We start from the raw sequence: 22,883 nt of genomic DNA, 5'->3' as shown, positions 1-22,883 counted from the left end.
TCAATCAGTCCTTCTTCCCCTTTGTGTTTTGGATAAAAAAAAAAAAAAAATTTTTTATTTTAGATTGAGTACATACAGTCCAAAGATCGTCAGTAGTACTTATTCACCATATATACAGTTCAATATCAATTGGGAACATTTTACATATTCATCGCAGCCACCATCATCATAGAACACACAGCTTAAACCCATAGCCCACCTCACCGTGCAAAAGGAGTGTAAGTGACTTTGCCTCCCTCTGCTATTCATCAAAGTGTCTACATTCTCACATTCAATCCCAGAAGTCTGTCCCTGATCAGATCCTCTGGGGTGAGCCTGGGTGTCTTCAACCACGGGTCCCATAGCTTTTCAATTTTCTGGAGCACCCCCTATGCTGGCTAATAACTTTTTCTATTCTCATGGTTTTTCCTACTGCAGTAATCCATTCTTTGACCATGGGAGGGGAGTCAGTCAATGTAGCATTTTCAGTTTTCGGGCCAGAAATAGGGTCCACATAAGGGCTTCTCTGGTGTGTGTTGTTCCCAGTCAAGCTCGTAATAAAAGGTTCAACGGACAGTGCTTGGGGTCTAGCGGGACTGACTCCCGGAACACTGGATATCAGTTCCCCCCTTCCAGCACACGTGTAGTTTTGGGCAGCGCCACAGCATATGTATCGGGTTCCCATGATCCTGCTTGTGTAGTAAACTCTCAGGAGGCTGTATAGCTGTGTCTGGGTCGCATTCAAGGAGCAAATAAATGGTCCTCATCTAGTGGGGTCAATCAGTCATTTAGCCAATCGGGAGAGAGAGAGAGGGGGTGGTCCGAACTGGGACTCAGTTTTTGGATGGATTAGATATGCAAATGTCCGTTTTGACATTTGGAGAATTTTGGAGAGTATACTGTAGCATTATATTGTTTGTTTTCTGATGAATTTGGGTCAAATAGGCTGTATGCAATAATATATATAATTGAGTGAGCTTATTGGAGAGCTTTAAAGAGACCAATTTTCTGACCCTGTCTAGCTTCTTCCCACTTATCCAAAGGACCCGCGTTGGTCTCCTAGGTTTTAAGATGGCAAAAAAGAAACTTTCTCCCAAGTTTGTTTTTGTCTTATTAGATATACTGACATTTGTACTTGTATGTCAAGTAGGTGCTGGTACATTCAACAAATCAGTTTACATGATGTTTAAAAGAATAAAAAAATACTGTAAAAGTAAAAACAGGCATTTAGGTAAAACCTCTAACTGGTCAGGGAATTGGGCAGCATATCAAAGTTGTATATAAAGGGAAAAACATATGATTGGGCAGTTGGAGCTCTGCTTTTAGTTTCAATCAAATGATTTAATTTGCCATGCTGAGTGTGTGTATGTAGAGAAGGCAAAAGTGTCTAAAGGCCCATACACACGATAGGACTTTGTACAAACTTTCCCTTGGATTTTTGTACAAAGGGCGTCGGCCCTAAACTTGTATTGCATACACACAGCAGGACTTTTTCAGCCAACTTTCACCAAATCACGTGGTTTTTCTGCTCTTTACCGCCACCTTTGGTCAACTTCTGTATTGTTGTCTGATCTTTTGCATTGGTTCTGAGCATGCCTGTTTGTACTTTGTACAAAAGTCCTATGGTTTTCTGTACACACGATCAGACTTTGCTCCATCGGACTTTTGTTGCCAGAAAGTTTGTCCGTTCGCACAGCCAACAAAAGTCTGATGAAAACCAAAAATGTTTGTCTGATGGAGCGTACACACGGTCGGATGTTGCTCCAAAACAGCTAATTTGCATGTTTGTTGTCAAAAAGTCTGATCGTGTGTATGGGCCTTAACATAGTATCCCATAGGGATGTTAAACAGCCTGTTGCTAGTTTAGGATTGTGCCATGGTACCCCCTATATGTACGAACTTGGTCCTATAGAGTCTGGGAGGCATGTGTTAATGCAAAGAGCTGTAAGAATCTGGATAATTCTGATGTCCTCCTCCAGTGTGGTATATGTTGAGCTAAGTTGGGAGGCTGCATAATACTATTTAAAGGGGTTTGTTTTTAAATAACAAACATGTTGTTATAATTTACCTCCTCCTGTGCAAGGGTTTTGCACAGAGTGGCCAGATCATCCTCTTCTGGGGTCCCCCAGCGGTGCTCCTGGCTCCTCCTCCTCCTCTTCCCAAGACCCACATTCCCTGGGGGCATTCGTGAGTCCTGCTGCTGCATCCATTGACAGACAGCAGGACTCGGGACTTGCCCCGGCACCCGTGTCGCTGGCTTTGACAGCAGTGGGTGCCAATGCTCTTGCTGCTATTAATCCAGCCAGTGAGGACCTGAGGCAGTGGCTGGAGCTGCTCTGCTCGTCCCTGTCGCTGAAACGATTGGGTTCTGGTAAGTAAAAGGGGGGGCTCTTGGGGGCTGCTGCACTACAAAAGGTTTTTCACCTTAATGCATAGAATGCATTAAGGTTAAAAACCTTGAGGGTTTTGCAACCCCTTTTTAAAGTGATACTAAACTCCCCTCCCTTTTTTATTTAACATCCCCTCCCGCTCTTTTGGGATAACAGCCGAGCGGCTTTTAGCCACATTGGTTGTTATCTCTAAAGAGCCAACCTCCCGATCTAAAAAAAAAAAAAAAAAAACAGTACCGGGGTACCCCGTATAATCCTATTAAATCCAAGGCTGCATATGCACATACGGTCGGCACTAAGAGGTTAATGGATTTTATTTTATTTTTAAACCAGAATTTAGTGTCCCTTTTTTAAAACAAGGATGCTTGCCTTCGCCCATACCACTCAAGAGCAATCCCTTGCTAATGTTTCTTCTGAAGCATGGAGGTTTGCAGGAGGAACCACCGTAACATTTTGGGGGACACAGCAGATCAACGCTCCCAGCATCTGTTTTAGAAACTTTAGCGGAGGATTTCTTGAATAGGGCAGCATTACTAATTATGGATTTACACCTCTGTGTTATGGTACACATGAAACCTGCTTTGTGATGGCATTCGTTTTTTAATAGCTTCCAAATGCCCTAGGGCAGTGCACCATGTGCAACAATGCACTACAGTCACAAAAGGGTTATGTGATTTACTGCATGTTTGGGTGTGTTGGCAGTGCAATGAATGCAATGCACATATGTAAATTGAGCCTAAGTGATCTTACAGCTCATCAGTCTTTTGAAAGTTTATATGGCGAAGATTCCATTCCAGGCAGTTATGTTGGCCCTTATTTGTCTGTCCAGTAGTTGAAAGTCTTTGAAGATGGCCCCTCTCACTTGTAGGAAACACAAAAACCCAAATATAACAAGCAGTAGTGAGTTACATTTACTTGTGCTGTACTCGCAAAGCTTGCAGCAGCGACTTGTCCAACACTTATGATTGGGAGCCACTTAAATTATCATGTGGTCACACTGAACAGTCCTAGTAAGCACATGGGTTTGTTTACAAATCAAACATTCAGGCTCAGCTGGAAAGAGACAGTTATGCTAGTATTCTGGTAGGGAAGTATTTCCTATCATACTGTGTGAACTTGCCAATCTTTGTTACATAGTAGGTTTTTTTTCAACCACACCTACTGCAACAAGTGTCTGAAAAAGGTTTAGTCTTTAAGTGGTTAAACTGATCTCATTTGCAGACTGAAGTTCATCCCATTGATCTAAAAGAACCAAATGATACAATGTTTATCTCTCAGCACTGAGCAATGTTGTAATAATCTTTTCCCCTTGCCTTGCTGTGAGCAGAGTACGGCTTTGTACTTGTTACATGAATTTTGGCAATGCCGGATTAAGATTGTGAGGGGGGGTTGAATTGAGATCACAATTTAAGGATTAATCGTGCAGCTCTACTTCAAAGCCTGCTGAACCCATTCTGGTCCAGGGGGTTCCCCTAAGATTGAGTCATGGTGCATCATGATGGCAGCCATTCTGAGCGGGTCCTATAATGTTCTTGGCATCTGAAAATGTTATCAATCTCAGAATAGTTGGACAATCTGAACCTAATAGACCATCAGTGATGGAATCGGTGAAATTCCCTGAATATATTTATTAACAGATGCACATTTATGGACATAGGGCACCCATATAGGGAAGCTTCATTTTAAAATGTGGGTAGGGAAAATAAAACACATGCTGCTCAGCCTTCCAGTATATGTACATTTTCCTATATTAAAAATACCTGATGATCCTGCCCAAAATGCAAATGTCTCCAGCAGGTGTCTGGTATGTGAGGGAAGAGGAGTTCTAGAGATGAGGAGTAGCAGATGTGCTGAAAATCTAGAAAAGAAATACTTGGGCAGGACTGACAACACTGCTTGGAATTTCACTGCAGCAGTAGCAGTGTTGTCAGAGGCATGGCAGGAAGTTGATTGCTTACTGAAGATCTGGGTTTTTAACCACCTCAATACAGGGTACTTACACCCTCTTCCTGCCCAGGCCATTTTCAGCATTGTCACACTTTGACAATTGCGCGGGCATGCTACACTGTAACCATGTGAAATTTTCATAATCTTCTTCACACAAATAGAGCTTTCTTTTGGTGGCATTTAAAATCACTCCTGGGTTTTATTTTTTATTTTTTCTTATTTACAAAATGTACTGACAGAAACCACGTCTTTTTTTTTTTTTTTTCTTTTTCTCTCTCCTTCACTGACACTGATGAGGCAGCACTTATGGGCACTGATTAGGTGGCACTGATGAGGCAGCACAAATATGCTGTACTTATGGGCACTGATCGGGAGCACGCATGGGCATTACTGGTGGGCACGCATGGGCGTCACTGATTGATGTGATCTTCTAAAAAATAAAAAAAAGAATTTCACAATGTTATACCAGTTGGATTCAAACACTTATTGTAAGTTTTAATCTACTTCATCATACTAGAAGCTAAAAAGGAAGCAACACATCATGTGCATCATTTAACACTTCTGAACATTTCATAAAGTGCCTGTATTCTACTCCAATTAGGGTGAACTGATTGGACTTACCAGCACAGTGTTTATTGCAGTATTAGCACTTTATTGAGGGGTTTTCACTTGTTGACAAACTTTTCTTTTAACCCATTCACTGCTAGAGCCATCTTTGCATTTTAGCCCTAAAGATGGGCTAAAACACTGACTGGCCAACACTGACTGGCATCACTAATGGCCACTGATTGCTGTCAGTGGTGGGCAATCATTGCTGGCACTGGTGGGCACTTAAATGTAATCGGTGCACTGATGATTCCCTGTGAGGAGATGCCGCTGATCGGAAGGCACACACCTGCAGCCTGTGCCCAGAGCCGATGCGAGTGCTCGGCGGGCGCAATGACCACTGGGCACCTGCACTCCCTTGTTTTGGGATCGCTTTTTTTTTTTTCCCCCCGTTTTCTTTCTCAGAGGGAGAGGTGGCTGACATAACCCACCTCCTTCATTCTGCTGTATTTTTCTGGAAAGTGCTCAGAGCAGACATGCCATTATGAAGCAGTTGGCTCCTTCCTAGCTGTTGTCAGTTCAGCCATGGCAGGAGGGAAGGGAGGACAGGTCAGACCTCATAACTAGACTTGGGCAGCACCTAGCAACATGGGATAAAATGGCAAGTACCACGTGTACCCTGCCCCATGGGGAAAGAACAGTGGAACAAATTTTAATGGTAGACGCACACCCCCTGCAGGCAGTTAAACTGCTATAGGTCGGTCAGCAAGTGGTTAAGAAAATGTACATACACTGGAGGTGTGTGTGTGTGTGTGTGTGTGTGTGTGTGTGTGTTTTTTTTTTTTTTTTTTTTATTATTCTGTTTCTTCGCCCCCCCCCCCCTTAACTTCTTTGTCGTACGGACCTGACAGAGGAGGTATCGCACACAATCTCATGGATGCAGCCACCAGGATTGTGTGCAACTGACAAGCAGACTCATGCCTGTGATGCATGTGACCCTGCATACCTCATTAAAAAGAACCTGTCGCTAAAAATCTTTTCTAAAAATGTAAGTTGCACCCTAGGTGCAACCTCATCCTTTTTATATTTTACCAAAAATGTGGGTAATTTTATTGCGTTTGCCCAAAAATTCACTTTAGTGTGGTTTTTACTGAAATTTTGTATTTCCTAGACCTTTACGGTAATATCATCTGACATAACCAATTGGAACTACCACAGTTTTATTCTCTAGGGTGTCTGCTTTCAGAAGAAATGTAAGGTTTGGGGGTTTTACATCTTTAGGGCTAAAATGCAAAGATGGCTCTAGCAGTGAATGGGTTAAAAGAAAAGTTTGTCAACAAGTGAAAACCCCTCAATAAAGTGCTAATACTGCAATAAACACTGTGCTGGTAAGTCCAATCAGTTCACCCTAATTGGAGTAGAATACAGGCACTTTATGAAATGTTCAGAAGTGTTAAATGATGCACATGATGTGTTGCTTCCTTTTTAGCTTCTAGTATGATGAAGTAGATTAAAACTTACAATAAGTGTTTTGAATCCAACTGGTATAACATTGTGAAATTCTTTTTTTTATTTTTTAGAAGATCACAATTCCTACTTAACCTCCTCGCGCCCGCCCTATGGCCGAATGACGGCCGTAGAGCAGGCGCATTCGTCCGGGCGGTCGTCCCTGGACGGCCCGATGTTTACTTCCGCAATGCGCGCCCCCGCGGGCGCGCATCGCGGAAGCTCTGTGTTCGCCGTGTCCCCCGGGGACAGGCAAACACAGATCGCTGTAAACGGCCAATCACAGCGGCCGTTTACAGCGTGATCGGCGTGTCCAATGGGAGATGATCTCATATGTAAACATATGAGATCATCTCTCGGCGCCGCTCTCCTTCCTCGCACTGTCTGTGCGAGGAGGGGAGAGGGGAGAGATGAACGGCTGCAGCGGCAGCCGTTCTGCCTGTGGGGGGAAAAAAAAAAGTAAAAAAAATAAAATAAAGTGCCATCCGCCCCCAGCAGTGCCATCCGCCCCCAGCAGTGCCATCCGCCCCCAGCAGTGCCATCCGCCCCCAGCAGTGCCATCCGCCCCCAGCAGTGCCATCCGCCCCCAGCAGTGCCATCCGCCCCCAGCAGTGCCATCCGCCCCCAGCAGTGCCATCCGCCCCCAGCAGTGCCATCCGCCCCCAGCAGTGCCATCCGCCCCCAGCAGTGCCATCCGCCCCCAGCAGTGCCATCCGCCCCCAGCAGTGCCATCCGCCCCCAGCAGTGCCATCCGCCCCCAGCAGTGCCATCCGCCCCAGTGCCATCTGCCCCAGTGCCATCCACCCCAGTGCCATCCACCCCAGTGCTACCTGCCCCCAGTGCCATCCACCCCAGTGCTACCTGCCCCCAGTGCCATCCACCCCAGTGCTACCTGCCCCCAGTGCCATCCACCCCAGTGCCCCCTGCCCCCAGTGCCCCCTGCCCCCAGTGCCACGTGTCGTCAGTGCCACGTGTCGTCAGTGCCACATAGTGCCATCCGTCATCAGTGCCACCTGTCATCAATGCCACTTATCAGTGCCATCTGTCATCAGTGTCACGCGTCATCGGTGCCATGTATTAGTGTCATCTGTCATCGGTGGCACGTATTAGTGCCATCTGTCATCAGTGCCACGTTTCAGTGCCACGTATTAGTGCCACGTGTCATCAGTGCCACGTATAAGTGCCACCCGTCATCAGTGCCACATATTAGTGCCATCTGTCATCAGTGCCACATATTAGTGCCACCTGTCATCAGTGCCACGTATCGGTGCCATCATTGCCACGTATCAGTGCCATCATTGCCACGTATCAGTGCCATCTGTCATCAGTGTCACGTGTCATTGTCCTGGTGCTTCAAAAGTGTAATAAATAGTCAACAAGTTAGATGTGTAATTTATGCTCCTAGAACACGTGATGGCGCTACCTGCATGTTGGGCCTCTCTATGTGGCCAGGCTGTGAAAAAGTCACACACATGTGGTATTGTAATACTCAGGAGGAGTAGCAGAATTTTTTGGGGGGTGTCATTTGTGGTATACACATGCCACGTGAGAGAAATAACCTATTACAATGACAATTTTGTGGAGAAAAAAAAAATGAAAAATCTTAATTTTGCAAAGAATTGTGGGAAAAAAATGACAACATCAAAAAGCTCACCATGCCTCTTACTAAATACCTTGGAATGTCTACTTTCCAAAAAGGGGTCATTTGGGGGGTATTTGTACTTTCCTGACTTGTTCGGGTCACAAGAAGCGAGATAGGTCACCAGTACATCAGATGTGATCAATTTTGTGCGATTCGCACCACAGCTTGTAGACTCTCTAACTTTCACAAAGACCAAATAATATCCACTAATTTGGGTTATTTTTACCAAAGATATGTAGCAGTATAAATTGTGACCAAAATTTATGAAGAAAAATTAATAATTTGCATAATTCTGTCACAGAAACAAAGAAATATGCGTTTTTTTTCCAAATTTTCGGTCTTTTTTCATTTATAGCGCAAAAAATAAAAACCCCAGAGGTGATAAAATACCACCAAAAGAAAGCTCTATTTGTGGGAAAAAAAGGACAAAAAATTCATTTGGGTACAGTGTTGCATGACTGAGTAATTGTCATTCAAAGTGTGAGAGCACCGAAAGCTGAAAATTGGTCTGGGCAGGAAGGTGTTTAAGTGCCCTGTAAGCAAGTGGTTAACCTCTCCAAGCTTCAGTGCTTCATTTGTCCATTGTTTCTGGTCCTCTTTGGGCAAAACATTCATGTCATTCTGCTCCTTTCCTTGCAAGCCCAATATTTTGCTTACAGGACTCTGCATTACCGTGCAGTCTGGACTTGTACTCCACGACTGAGCAGTTCAGTCCAGGAACAATCGTCGCTCCTTTCTCGTTTAAAAAAAAAAAAACACCCTTGTGGTCCATGTGTAGCAGGAAAGCTGACCGCACTGAATTTGAGCAGGGTTGGTCTGCAATCAATACCTGGGGTTTAGCTTTAAAGACAACAAGAAGACTCCAATGATTGAGTTTGAAAATATATTTCCTGCATCATAAATGATTATGAAAAATGAGTTCCTCCATCACTAAATGGCAGGTAAAGTGAGTGAACTGATGTACTTAAATGCAATGTCAGCAGATCCAAAATGTGTCACTCAGGAGACCTACTATAGCAGTGGTCTCCGAACTGCGGCCCCTTGCTCGCTTTTATCTGGCCCTTAGAGCATTATTCCCCCACTGTCAGCACAGGTCATAGTTCCTGCCACCAATGATGTGGCACTAGTTTTCCCATTGATGCCAAGGACGGGACACCAGTCCTCTTACGGTGCGGCTGAAGAGCTAGGGTGGCATAGACTGTAATTGGACACTCCCAGAAAAGGAGGGGACTGTGCTAGGATACTCACTCTTCCCGAAGAAGGCAAATTTACCAGCAAGTTCAAGGACACACAGTGTGAGGTGAGCATGGAAATGAAAAATGCTGCAAATAAGCATTTTTCTGTGATTTTATCCAAAAGTTGGGAACCTTTTCAAAGAGAGAAGGAAATGTTTAGATAGGCATTTCCCAACCTTTTTACAGCGAAGGAACACTGGAACAAATGTTAGTTTCAGGAAACCCCTTGCAGATTTAAAATGATTACACCTGCCGCTTGTGGAACTTTAGCATGATCCATCAATTGGGGTCCCCTTCACACAGGGGCAACTCGGATCCGACTTCAAGTCATCCCAAGTCGTCTCAGGTCGCACAACATGTAGAAATCAATGTAAGTGAATGAGAGCTGTCTTAATGCACACTACTGAAGATGCTCCGACTTCAGAAAAGATTCCTGTACTACTTCAATCCGACTTGTAGGTGACTGGTACCCATTGATTTTAATGGAGGTCGCCTCAAAGTCGGATCTCCGTCTATACGGAGGCGACTCTCACAGAATTATCAGCTCTCAAAAGGGAACTCCACGCCAAATTTATTTAAAATGCTCCGAGAGCAGGTCTGGTATGGATTTTAAGGGGAACCCCCTATGCCGAAAAAACGGCGTGGGGGTCCCCCCCAGATCCATACCAGACCCTTATCCGAGCACGCTGGTCGGCCAGGAAAGGGGGTGGGGACGAGCGAGCCCCCCCCCCCCCCAACCTCCTGAGCCGTACCAGGCCGCGTGCCCTCAACATGGGGGGGGTGCCTTGGGGAAGGGGGGGGCGCGCGGCCCTCCCACCCCAAAGCACCTTGTCCCCGTGTTGATGAGGACAAGGGCTTCTTCCCGACAACCCTGGCCGTTGGTTGTCGGGGTCTGCGGGCAGGGGGCTTATCGGAATCTGGGGGCCCCCTTTAATAAGGGGGCCCCTGGATCCCGGCCCCCCCACATTATGTGAATGAGTATGGGGGTACGATGTACCCCTACCCATTCACCTGTGAAAAAAAAAAAATTTAAAAAAAAAAACGCACAAGGGTTAAAATAGTTTAATGCACAGCTCCGGGGGTCTTCTCACCGGACTCCTCTGCTATCTTCTGCTCTTTTGCTAGCTCTTTCACTAGTGGATGAGCCCTGCTTTCTTCTTCGCCGCCGCCCTCTTCTTCCAACTTCGGGGGTCTTGTCCCCCCTCTTCGGTTCTTCTTGCCGGGCCACCGTACCTTCTTCTAGCTCTTTTGCAAGCGGTGGCCCGGTCTTCTGTCGCTGCTGCCGCTATCGCCGTCTTCTGTTCTTCTCTTCTGGAGATGTTGCCTCATCGCTGCCTCCGGTCACAATGGCAGGGATGCGGCGTGCGGCCCTGCCATTGTGACCGGAGACAGCGACGAAGCAACATCTCCAGAAGAGAACAGAAAACGGCGACATTTTAAAAAGGAAAAAAAAATAGCCCTTTAAGAGCTATGGGCGGAAGTGATGTTTTTGACGTCACTTCCGCCCTGCAATGATATGGAGATGGGTGGGGACCATCTTCCCCTCACTCATCTCCATGTCAGGCCACAGGAAGGATCCGATCGCTGCTGCTGACGGCTCCGGTAAGTGGCGGAGGGCCCCCCCTCTCCTGCCGATAAGTGATCTTGCGGCGAATCTGCCGCAGAGACCTCTTTTAGCTTATACAGGTCCGCTCGCTGAATAAGAGGTAGCTAGCTGCTGCCATAACTATATCCTCCTTCAAAGTACCGACGTATAAAGATGGTGGGCGGTCCGAAAGTGGTTAAGGGCACCTGAACCTGCGTTTTTGCAATTGTAGTGCATTTGACCCTCCCTTCTAGATTGTAAGCTCTAACGAGCAGGGCCCTCTGCTCCCTCCTGTATTGATTTGTATTGTAAGTGTACTGTCTGCCCTCATATTGTAAAGCGCTGCGCAAACTGTTGGCGCTATATAAATCCTGAATAATAATAATAATTTTGAGATTGGCGGGCAGAATTGCTATGATCCCAAAATGCACAGGTGTGAATGGAGCCTCAGTCCTGGTTCACACTGATGCAGATCAGGTGGGATCCAAAAGGCATAGATCATATAAATACACTGTTTTACTATGAAGGATGTTCACATCTATGCCGTCCGATTTTTAATCTAGTTAAGAAAAGGGTTCTGTGTGAGTTTGGAGCGGCTCGTTCCAAACTCGCACAGCATAGAGTAGTTTGGCATTCTGAGATAACTGTTCACATTGGATGCGATTCATAACCAGTTTTGCAAAGCAGTGGCTAGAACACAGTTTTGTACAGAAGAGGATTGACCACATTTCTAGCACTGAAAACTGACATAAAAATTGTACCCTGATGTTTGCCCGCAGCAGGGCTAAATGTAAAAGAAAAACCCTGCCCAGTGCTCGGCAAGAGGGAATAAGGTCTCCTCAGTTCATAAGTCATGGCAACTTGTGTGTCATTTTGCAAAGAACATGGCTTTCTTGACAACTGTCTACCTATGGGGGCCTTTGGACAACGCACTGGATTTCCAGAGCAGGAATCGTCCAAAATGTGGGCTGTTTGCCCAGAAAATTTCAACTGCAATCCCATCTTAACACAACACTACCTCTGTACATAGGCTGTTGGAAGTTCTTTATTGCTCCCTCTATCATGTAACAGCTCTCCATTTATACCCAGATAACAGCTGTGAAAACTCATATTTGAAATATGACTTTAGAAGTTAGTTGGATTTTGAGTTTTCACAGCTGCTGCCTAGGAATTGCTAGAGAGCAATGATATGAGAGGCGCATCCTGTTTTATTATCCTTCGCTGACTAGTCTCTGACCTGCAACAATCGTACAGTTATTGAATGTGCGCAGAGCACACCTGACCTGTAGTAAGTTTTGAAGCATTGACAACCATGGAGCTTACACTTTCAAACTCAAATCAAAAGAAACTGACTCTCTATAATCCAGGGCTTCAGGTGTCTGGTTTACTGCTGTGCTGTAAATACAAACCATATAATATGACATTCTACAATGGTCTAAATTGCACAAAGATGGACTTCCTCGCTAAGCACACAGTATTCTCTAGATCCCTGGAGCCCAGCACGCATCGTGATTTCACCAAGCAAAAGTTTCTGATGTGCCAGTCACATCACCAATTCTGTTGTGGATGATTTCAAAATGATCGCAGCAGCTTCTGATGAATCTGTCTCATCCCTGCAGCACAGACGTTCTAGAAGAAGACTTCTCCAGTGCAGGTATGAGGGTTGCACATTTGGAGCAGCTGTTGTCTTTTTGTAATACATTCTGCTGGCTTATCCATACTCCTAGAGATCGCGAGACAAAAAGAACCGTAACCATAGGGTAATGTTTACTTTTAACATTTTAAAGTCAGGGCAATTTATACCACTTGCGTTACAGTAATGTGCAATTATTTTAAAGTGGTAACACGGGGGTTATGTGCGTTTTTGTGGTACAACTTCTTTTCAAAATGCAGCAGGATTTTCAGGCATTGATGTGCGTCATTAGACCATTAGTTTTGAACAGGCAACCTAATGCAACTCAACACAATTCCCATTCGCACCAATCTTTATTTTAGAAAACAAACCCAATACATGAGGTTTCCATGACACTGAGCTCACAAATCATGCTGAGCTTTCTACTAAGAGAGCATGTTCTAGCCTATCTATAATTTTCCACATACGTCAAATCCATTGTTTCAAAAAATAAAATAAAAATCTAAGCATCAATGATCTTCTATACTGAAGAAAGTGTACTTTTACAAATTGGGCAGATCTGCAAGTGAGAAGGGAAAAGGTCCTCTGCAAGCTCCAAGCCAGATTAGTCAGTGCTTTCACACTGCTGAAGACTTTCCATACCGTCATATGACAATGCTGATGCAAGGGAATTGCACTGTATTGCATGGCCCTTTGCTCCACATGATAGAAAGAAGAGGAAAGGGTCGCATGGTCCCCATACCTGGAAGTGCTTTTCTTCGCCCCAAGCTTTTAAATATATGCAATAATATTTTAACCCTCACTTGTAAAACAACCCATTCAGTTTCAAATAGAAATGCAATGCAAAATGTGTGTAATAAAAAAAAAAAAAAAAAAAAAATATATATATATATATATATACACATACATATATATATATATATATATATATATATATATATATATATATATATATATATATATATATATACACACACACACACACACACACACACACACACACACACACACACACACACACACACACACACACACACACACTGCATCTGGAAAGTATTCACAGTGCTTTACCTTTTCCACATTTTGTTGTGTTAAGCCTTATTCAAAACTGGATTAAGTTCATTATTTTTCTCTAAAATTCTACAAACAATACCCCATAATAGTAATGTGAAAAGTTTGTTTGAAATCTTTGCAAATGTATTAAAAGTAAACAAAAAAAATCACATGTACATAAGTATTCACAGCTTTGCCATGACACTCAAACTTGAGCTCAGGTGCATCCTGTTTCCACTGATCATCCTTGAGATGTTTCTACAACTTGATTGGAGTCCACCTGTGGTAAATTCAGTTGATTGGACATGATTTGGAAAGGCACACACCTTTTTATATAAGGACCCACAGTTAACAGGGGTGTCGGAGCACAAACCAAGCCATGAAGTCCAAGGAATTGTCTGTAGACCTCTGAGACAGGATTGTATCGAGGCACCGATCTGGGGAAGGGTACAGAAACATTTCTACAGCATTGAAGGTCCCAATGAGCACAGTGGCCTCCATCACCTGTAAATGGAAGAAGTTTGGAACCACCAGGACTCTTCCTAGAGCGGGCGTCTGGCCAAACTGAGTGATCTGGGGAGAAGGGCCTTGGTCAGGGAGGTGACCAAGAACTTGATAGTCACTCTGACAGAGCTCCAGCATTTCTCTGTGGAGAGAGAAGAACTTTCCAGAAAAACAACCATCTCAGCAGCACTCCACCAATTGGGCCTATATGTTAGAGTGGCCAGATTGAAGCCACTCCTCAGTAAAAGGCACATGACAGTCCGCCTGGAGTTTGCCAAAAGGCACCTGAAGGACTCTCGGACCATTAGAAACAAAATTCTCTGGTCTGATAAAACAAAGATTGAACTCTTTGGCCTGAATGGCAAGCGTCATGTTTGGAGGAACCCAGGCACCGCACATCACCTGGCCAATACCATACGTACAGTGAAGCATGGCGGTGGCAGAATCATGCTGTGGGCATGGTTTTTCAAAGGCAGGAACTAACTGTGAGACTAGTCAGGATTGTGGGAAAGATGAATGCAGCAATGCACAGAGACATCCTTGATGAAAACCTGCTCCAGAGCGCTCTGGACCTCAGACTTGGGCGACGGCTCATCTTTTAACAGGACAACAACCTTAAACACACAGCCAAGATAACAAGAGTGGCTATGGGACAACTCTGGGAATGTCATTTGAGTGGCCCAGACTTGAACATCTCTGGAGAGATGTGAAAATGGCTGTGCACCAATGCTCCCCATCCCACCTGATGGAGCTTGTGAGAAAGAGCTTGAGCTTCAACAAAGTATTGCACAGAGGCTGTGAATACTTATGTACATGTGAGAGGGGGGGGGGGGGGGTTAAATAAATCTGTTAAGATTTCAAACATACTTCTTTCACCTTGTCATTATGGGGTATTTTTTTTTTGTAGAATTTTGAGGAAAAGAATGAATTTAATGCATATTGGAATAAGGCTGTACCATGCCAACATGTGGAAAAAATGAAGCGCTGTGAACACTTTACAGATGCACTGTATATAAATTGCATAACCTCTGTATAAGAGGCTTGTAGAGCTAGGGGTGTAGATTGCAGGTGGGCATGTCAGCAGGAGGCTGAGTTTCCCATTGAAGAGCTGTGTGCAGGGGGTGTCAGCACAAGTCCTGGCCATTGAAGGACAGGCAGGCTGTGCTCCTAGTACAGGCAGAAAACAGACTATGCTGGGAAGGATGTGTTTCTATGATCACTTTTAAATAGGGGCTGGCAGGATCAACAGGTAATCTGCACAAATGAAGCAAAACAAGAACTGGATACTTTGTGTTAAAAAAAAAAAAAAAAAAATACATGGTAGAACATACACATCAGGAATATGAAATGTTGGGATAACATTCAGTTTAAGTGAACTTCATGCTTTGCGATAAAGTGAAACTGCTTTTATCACTTTTATCATGCAAACGAATAATGATATCGCTTATTCTGTTAAATATGCCATTTTATAAGCATTTTGTTATGTTACATAGTAGCTATATCTTTTCAATGAGCACAAAAAGTACCTGTGGATCTTGCCAGGAATCTTGTTGGCTGATAAATCTCTGTGCTGGGTTGTTGTGTGTGGGTTTTTTTTTTTTTTTTTTTTTATCAGTTACTTTGTTCCAACTATCCCTGAGAATCCCTCCCTTCTGTTATGGAGAAGACACGTTTTCAGTTCTGTCTTAGGGTAACAACACTTTTCACCTTCATAGATTGGAGTACTTTGAGTGAACATTGTTGCTGTAGGTAAGTGTTACTTGCAGGATCACCAAGGGTAAAGGTGCAAAGGATGAAAAATTTTGAAAAAAAGAGAAATGTGGCCACCACATTGAAGGACTGCTTAATTGCAAAGCTTTTTTCTTGAGTTTAGATACAGTTGCCAAAAAAAGTGTGTGAACCATTTTGGAATGATATGGATTTCTGCACAAATTGGTAATAAAATGTGAACTGATCTTCATCTAAGTCACAACAATAGACAATCACTAATAACACACAAATTAACTGTTACCATGTTTTTATTTAACACACCATGTAAACATTCACAGTGCAAGTGGAAAAAGTATGTGAACCCTTGGCTTTAATAACTGGTTGAACCTCCTTTGGCAGCAATAACTTCAACCAAACATTTTCCTGTAGTTGCAGATCAGACGTGTACAACAGTCGGGAGTAATTCTTGACCATTCCCCTTTACAGAACTATTTCAGTTCAGCAATATTCTTGGGATGTCTGGGGTGAATCGTTTTCTTGAGGTCATGCCACAGCATCTCAATCAGGTTGAGGTCAGGACTCTGACTGGGCCACTCCAGAAGGCGTATTTTCTTCTGTTTAAGCCATTCTGTTGTTGATTTACTTTTATGCTTTTGGGTCGTTGTCCTGTTGCAACACCCATCTTCCGTTGAGCTTCAGCTGGTGGACAGATGGCCTTAAGTTCTCCTGCAAAATGTCTTGATAAACTTGGGAATTAATTTTTCCTTCCTTCCAGGCCCTGACGCAGCAAAGCAGCCCCAAACCATGATTCTCTCCACCATCATACGTCACAGTTGGGATGAGGTTTTGATGTTGGTGTGCTGTGCCTCTTTCTCCACACATAGAGTTGTGCGTTTCTTCCAAACAACGCAACTTTGGTTTCATCTGTCAACAGAATATTTTGCCAGTACTGCTGTGGAACATCCAAGTGCTCTTGTGCAAACTGTAAACGTGCAGCAATGGTTTTTTTTTTTTTTTTTTTGGACAGCAGTGGCTTGCTCTGTGGCATCCTCCCATGAAATCCTTTCTTGTTTAGTGTTTTTTTACGTATCGTAGATTCGCTAACAGGGATGTTGGCATATGCCAGAGACTTTTGTAAGCCTTTAGCTGACACTCTAGGATTCTTCTTCACCTCATTGAGCAGTCTGCGCTGTGCTCTTGCAGTCCTCTTTTACAGAACGCCCACTCCTAGAGAGAGTAGTAGCAGTGCTGAACTTTCTCCATTTTATAGACTATTTGTCTTACCATGGACTGATGAACAGCAAGGCTTTTGGAGATACTTTTTATAACCCTTTCCAGCTTTATGCAAGTCAACAATTCTTAACTGTAGGTCTTCTGAGAGCTCTTTTGTGCATCATTCACATCAGGCAATGCTTATTGTGTGTGTGTGTGTGTGTGTGTGTGTGTGTGTGTGTGTGTGTGTTTTTTTTATTATAGGGCAGGGCAGCTGTAACCAACACCTCCCAATCTCATCTCATTGATTTGAACTCCAGTTGGCTGACACCTCACTTCAATTAGCTCTTGGAGAACTCATTAGTCTATGGGGTTCACATACTTTTTCCACCTGCGCTGTGAATGTTTACATGGTGTGTTCAATAAAGAACATGGTAACATTTTAATTCTTTGTGTGTTATTAGTTTAAGCAGACTGTGATTGTCTATTGTGACTTGGATGAAGATCAGATCACATTTTAATGACCGATTTGTGCAGAAATCTATATCATTCCAAAATGGTTCACATACATTTTTTTTTATTTTTTTTTTTATTTTTTGCAACTGTATATTTTGAGAATCAACAAGATATGCGAGTCATCCAATATGGAAACCTTTCTTTGGCTGGTTCACACCACAATTTCATCATTCTGGAGTCTTTTTTTTTTTTATTTTATTTTTTTTTTTGCATGCACTTTTTTGACTCTTGAAAAATCGTAGGGTGGTGGTTTCTTATGTGCATTCCATATGTGCACATGCGTTATGACATGTTCCAGATGGTAAACATGCAGCAGGAGGCCTCTTCTTTTTCCCTTCCTTTTTGGTCTTTCCTCCAACTTTCAGATTTACTCTGTTCCCTTTTTTTTTCATTTTTTTTCTTTTCCATTTAAAGGCTTTATGCATTAAATTATTAAGTCGCTGGGTATTGTCCTGGTTAGTAGGAAGGTTATTTTTTGTTTTTGTTTGCTATGACTTTCATGATGCCTCGAAAGGCTACTTGTGGACTCTCTTACACTCTGTTACCTGGGTCATTATGTTTGCCACCTGTGTAATGTTACTGTTTATGTTCTCCCTTTTTGTCTTCTTTTTTTTTTTTTTTTTTTTACTTCCATGTATTATAGGCTGTAACCATCCCGTGGCTGTCCTTATATGTTGGATTGTGTGTGTGAGCAGAGCAGGTCTTACCTTTTTTATGTACTAGGGTCATTGTAATATGTGGCAATTACTGTAAATGCATTTTAAAAACTCGCTGGAAAGTATCTGGGGTGAACAAGCCCTCCTCTGGTTAGCTGTTGCAGGGACAAATCTGTGATTTGATTGAACGCATTAGGAATCTTGTCCGAGTTGTACTTCTTCTCCCCTTTGCCGCTTCCCTTACAGAAGCAGCACATTTTGTGGCATGCACTGACCCTTTTCTCTGTACCTCAGATTGGCATGAAAAATTGCCCTCCTAAAATGTATGAGCAATGAATAAAACTTGAAATGATCTGTTTGAGACTTACACTTGTTCTAATTCCAGGCATGCATGTCCTTTTACAATAATTGATATATATATATTTTTTTTCTCTGCAGATGTGTACGCCAAGTAACACACCAGCCACTCCGCCCAACTTCCCTGATGCTTTAGCCATGTTTTCAAAGCTGCGTACCTCTGAGAGCTTACAGAACAGCAGCAGTCCAGCCACCTCAAATGCCTGCTCCCCTCCAGGCAACTTCAGCCCACACTGGGCCTCCTCTCCACCAAATCAACAGCCTGTTTGGCTTCCTCCAGCCTCTCCCACCACACTTCTCCACCACCACCATCATCATGCACAGCCTGCATGGCCCCCTACCTCCCAGCCTTCAGGGGGCCCACAGAAAGCCATGAGGGCCATGGATGCACAAAGATAAGACTGGATATGAGTGCACTGGAGCTGGAGAAGAGGCAGTGATGAGTGCCTCCTTTTTATTATTTTTTTTTTTTCCTTTTTTTTTTTTTTTTTGCGTTTTTTGAACAGTTTTTTTATTTTACTTTTTTCCTCCTGGTTTTTATTTTATAAATAAAAGGTTCTGTTTTTTGTTTTCTCCAAAGGTGAGAAAGTGGAAGGGGAAATGAAAAAAGTGAGCTCCCTTTTCCGTCTCCTTTTAATATATAAATATACTGTATACAGAAAAGAATATATGAGGTGCTGGATGAGGCATCTTGGAAAACATTGATGAATTGTGGCCTGAGTAGACCACTTTAACAGATGGGGGGAAAAAACAAGGTTTAAGCAGTTGTCCCTCTTATCCGCTCTGTTTGTATTAGAACAGTTTATATGTTGAACCAGTCCTTGGAGCCACATTGTGTTCACCTGCGCTGGACGTTAAGTGAAGAAAGTGACACTGCTTGAGTTGGATCATCTAAACAGAGAAGGAATGGCCATCTTTCAAACACTGACTTGAGAGGAGAGAGCCTGGCTCTGACGAATGTAGTGGAAAGAGAAAAAAAAAGGCATTCATGGACAGACCAGCAGGGGTGATCTAACATCCATAGAACCAAAAGCCGTGTCTGGCATCCAGGCAATACAAGCTTCATCTAAATTAAATGGCCACCCTCTTCCACGGTCTTCTTACAGATCTAGTGCAGGAGGAATGGATCACTACAATGGCTTCCAGTTTCCTTTTTGTAGTTGGAGTTCTTAACAGGGATTTTAAAATTAACTGTTACCCAAGCTCTTGTGATTTCTTTAACAGGACACATAATGCAGTAAATGAAGCCATGTCAGCATGTGAAAGGACACCCCGATTGCGAGCATTGACCTTTACACCACCTAAAGGTGGCACCTGATGGATTTTTGAGAGTTTTCTATTTTCCACATTTGCTCCCAGTTGGGAATAAGAGTTATGTTCTTTGCCCTGAGCAATAAAAGTAAACCATGTGATATAACTGGCTTTTTTTTATTTTTTTTGTTCTTGTATATTTCAAATGTCTGATTACAGCCTATGTAACATCTTGGTACACACGGTAGGCAGAGAGTTAAAGATTTTTAGCTGCAGGAACATAACCAGAAGTCTAGCCCCCAAATTTTTTCTTTTTTTTTTGTATAAAAGCATTTATAGGGGAAAGTCATGTCAAAATAGTGTGTTAGCATTGTTCTAGTTTAAAAATGCCTTTTCTGTTTTCACTGCCTTCTATTCAGCTAGAGGCAGGTACCTGGCTCTAAAGCACTGTGTATCATGAACAATGGCTGTGCTTTTTTCCTTTTTTTTAAATAAATAAAAAAAAAAAAAAAATTTCACTTTTTCCTAATCAATCATTCATTTATTAAGGGACCCACTGTAGAAGTTAATCAGAAACCCTTTTATGTTTTGTTGGGTCAATTGGCACGGTTCTGCTAGCCTTGTTGCCTTCCCTTCTAATTGATTTGAGTATTCCCAGTTTCTAGGAATATCCAGCCTGTATCCTGTACTATACGATTAACATAAAAGGAATCTTGACTTGCCTGTAAAGTCTGTATCTTTTTGTACAGACCACATGTCCCTCTGCACCTGTTACTTTTGCATTGCTTGCTAAAAATCTGAGGTGTCAGTCGGGTAGGGTTATAGGGGTATGCCCAAGGGGGGTGGGGGGGTATGGGTATTTCAAAAGCTTTGCCAGTGTCCAATCTCCTGAAAGTTACCAGAAAGACAGTCCTGCATAGGTGGAAGGAGTGCGAGACCAAAAAGTCCAAAATGCATTCATTTTGTGTTAAGACGGCCAACATGTTTTGGGGGTCAAAAACTCCCCTTTCATCAGGGCTACAATAAAACATAATATGTAAATATAATTGTAACTGACATTGTGAGCCTAACAATTGTAAAACATCATGGTGTTCTAAAATGATCCATGATATTATTATAGGATTGTTAGGCTCGTGAATTTATCAGTCACAATGAAGCTTACGTTCTATTAGGTTTTGTTGTAGCTCTGATGAAGGGGGAGTTTCTTTGACCTCCTCAAACACGCTGGATGTCTTTACACAAAATAAATAAATTTGGACACTTTTGTGTCTGGTGCTCCTTCCATGTATACATGTGTATTCCATGTGTTTTTTTTTTTTTCCTGGTCTCTCACTGGAGGGTAGCTTTATCTGTTGTGAGCAGACTCTAACCTGAGCCAGTGTATGTTTTATTTTTTTCTATTTTTTTTTCCCCTCTTACTACCTTGTTTAAATGCTTACCGTGTTTCCCCAAAAGCAAGACCTATCTCAATTTTCTAGGAGGGCTGCAATATAAGCCCAGTGTGTGTAACATTATTGTAGTAACATTTAATGTAGAAAATACCATATTTCCAGCGCTGCTCATGTGATTTGCTGGAGCTCTCCTCTTGTCCTCCCTGCTGATGTCAGTGGGGATCTCAGCATCTCCCTCAGCAATGCTCACAGCTGGGAAGAGCTCCAGGGGGTCATAGGAGTGCCCAGCGGCACTGTAAATAAGGTATATTCTACAATGTTGCATAAAGAGACACACTGGACATTTATATCTATTTACAGAGTGGATTAAATGACTTTACAAGGACTTTAACTAGGGTTCATTTTGGGGATTACTTGGAATCCCCAAATCTATATATACAAATATCTATTTACTCACTGTAACATCACTTTTTAGTTTTTACTCACCATTTGTCCTCTGGGGCCTTTTCTTTAAAAAAAAATAAAAATAAATAAAAAGACGCACACACAATATTACAAAAAGTATTGTAATGCCTGCCTTTGCACTAACATGAACTTTAATGGCATCCCAGGTTCAATATTGTGTTGGCCCATCCTTTGTAGCTATAACAGCTTCAACTCTTCTGGGAAGGCTGTCCACAAGTTTTAGGCATGTCTATGAATGTTTGACATTCTTCCAGAAGCGCTTTTGTGAGGTCAGGCGCTAATGTGGACGAAAAGACCTGGCTCAGTCTGTTTTATTTCATCCCAAAGGTGTTCTATCGGGTTGAGGTCAGGACGGTGCAGGCCAGTCAAGTTCCTCTACCCCAAGCTCACTCATCCATGTCTTTTATAGAGATTGCTTTGTGCACTGGTGCAGGAAGAGCGCCATCCCCAGTTTCCACAGAGTTGGGAGCATGAAATTGTCCAATATGTTTTGGTATGCTGACGCCATAAGAGTTCCCTTCACAGGAACGAGGCCATGCCCAACCCTGAAAAATCGCCCCACACCATAATCCCCCTCCACTAAATGAAATTAGGGCGGAAACTGCTAGCCAGGCCTTCTTGTTCACATCATAGCCTGACCTCAAAAAAGGAACTTTAATGGGTGCCATTAAAATTCATGTGCGTGTAAAGACAGGTGTCCGAATACTTTTGGTAATGGAGTGTGTGTGTGGGTTTTTTATTATTTAAGAAATGGCCCTAGAGAATGAAATGGGTAAAACCTTAAAGATGTTACATCGAGTGAATGGATATTAAACATGTCATGCTTTAAAACTGTGTATGCCTGTGGAACTGCACCAAATTGCTGTACTTAAATAGTTACATAGTTAGGTTGAATAAAGACACCAGTTCAACCTGAGTGAGTGTCTACTATTGTCCCTATCCCTGTACATTGCACACTCACATTGGTCCCTACCCTCAAGGAGCCCACAATCCAAGGTCCCCATTCATATACTAGGGCCAATTTTGGACAGAAGCCAATTAACCTACCAGCATGTCTTTGGAGTGTGGGAGCAAACCCACACAGGCAGGTAGTGTCGTGGTTGGGATTCGAACCAGCGACCCTTTTTAATGCTAGGTGAGAGTGCTAACCACTACACCACTGTGCCGCCATAATCTCTCCTAAACAATGCTTTAAAAGTAGTGGTGCACTGAATAGAAATTTTGGTGCCGCAAATGAAGGCTGCACTAGCCCCAAAACTGAAATCAAAAATGAGTTTTTAGAAAATATTTCTATTTTTAAATACA

General features: G+C 43.0%; 1 protein-coding gene across 1 annotated transcript in view; it reads left to right on the top strand.

The window, feature by feature from the left end:
• The window catches only part of UBALD2 (UBA like domain containing 2), a 51,334-nt gene extending 31,446 nt beyond the window's left edge, over positions 1-19,888 (top strand). Inside the window, exon 3 of the mRNA XM_077459337.1 lies at positions 18,553-19,888. Within this exon, the coding sequence (XP_077315463.1) occupies positions 18,553-18,870 (318 nt within the window). The 3' untranslated portion in view covers positions 18,871-19,888. The remainder of the gene's footprint in view (positions 1-18,552) is intronic.
• The last annotated feature ends 2,995 nt before the right edge of the window (positions 19,889-22,883 follow it).

The sequence above is a fragment of the Lithobates pipiens genome, unplaced genomic scaffold (genome assembly GCF_037356315.1).
Source record: "Lithobates pipiens isolate NorthernLeopardFrog02 unplaced genomic scaffold, aLitPip1_a1.2 Scaffold_28, whole genome shotgun sequence".
Lineage (NCBI taxonomy): Eukaryota > Metazoa > Chordata > Amphibia > Anura > Ranidae > Lithobates > Lithobates pipiens.
The sequence above is the reverse complement of the archived record's forward strand: the minus strand, read 5'-3'. Positions and strand labels throughout refer to the sequence as shown.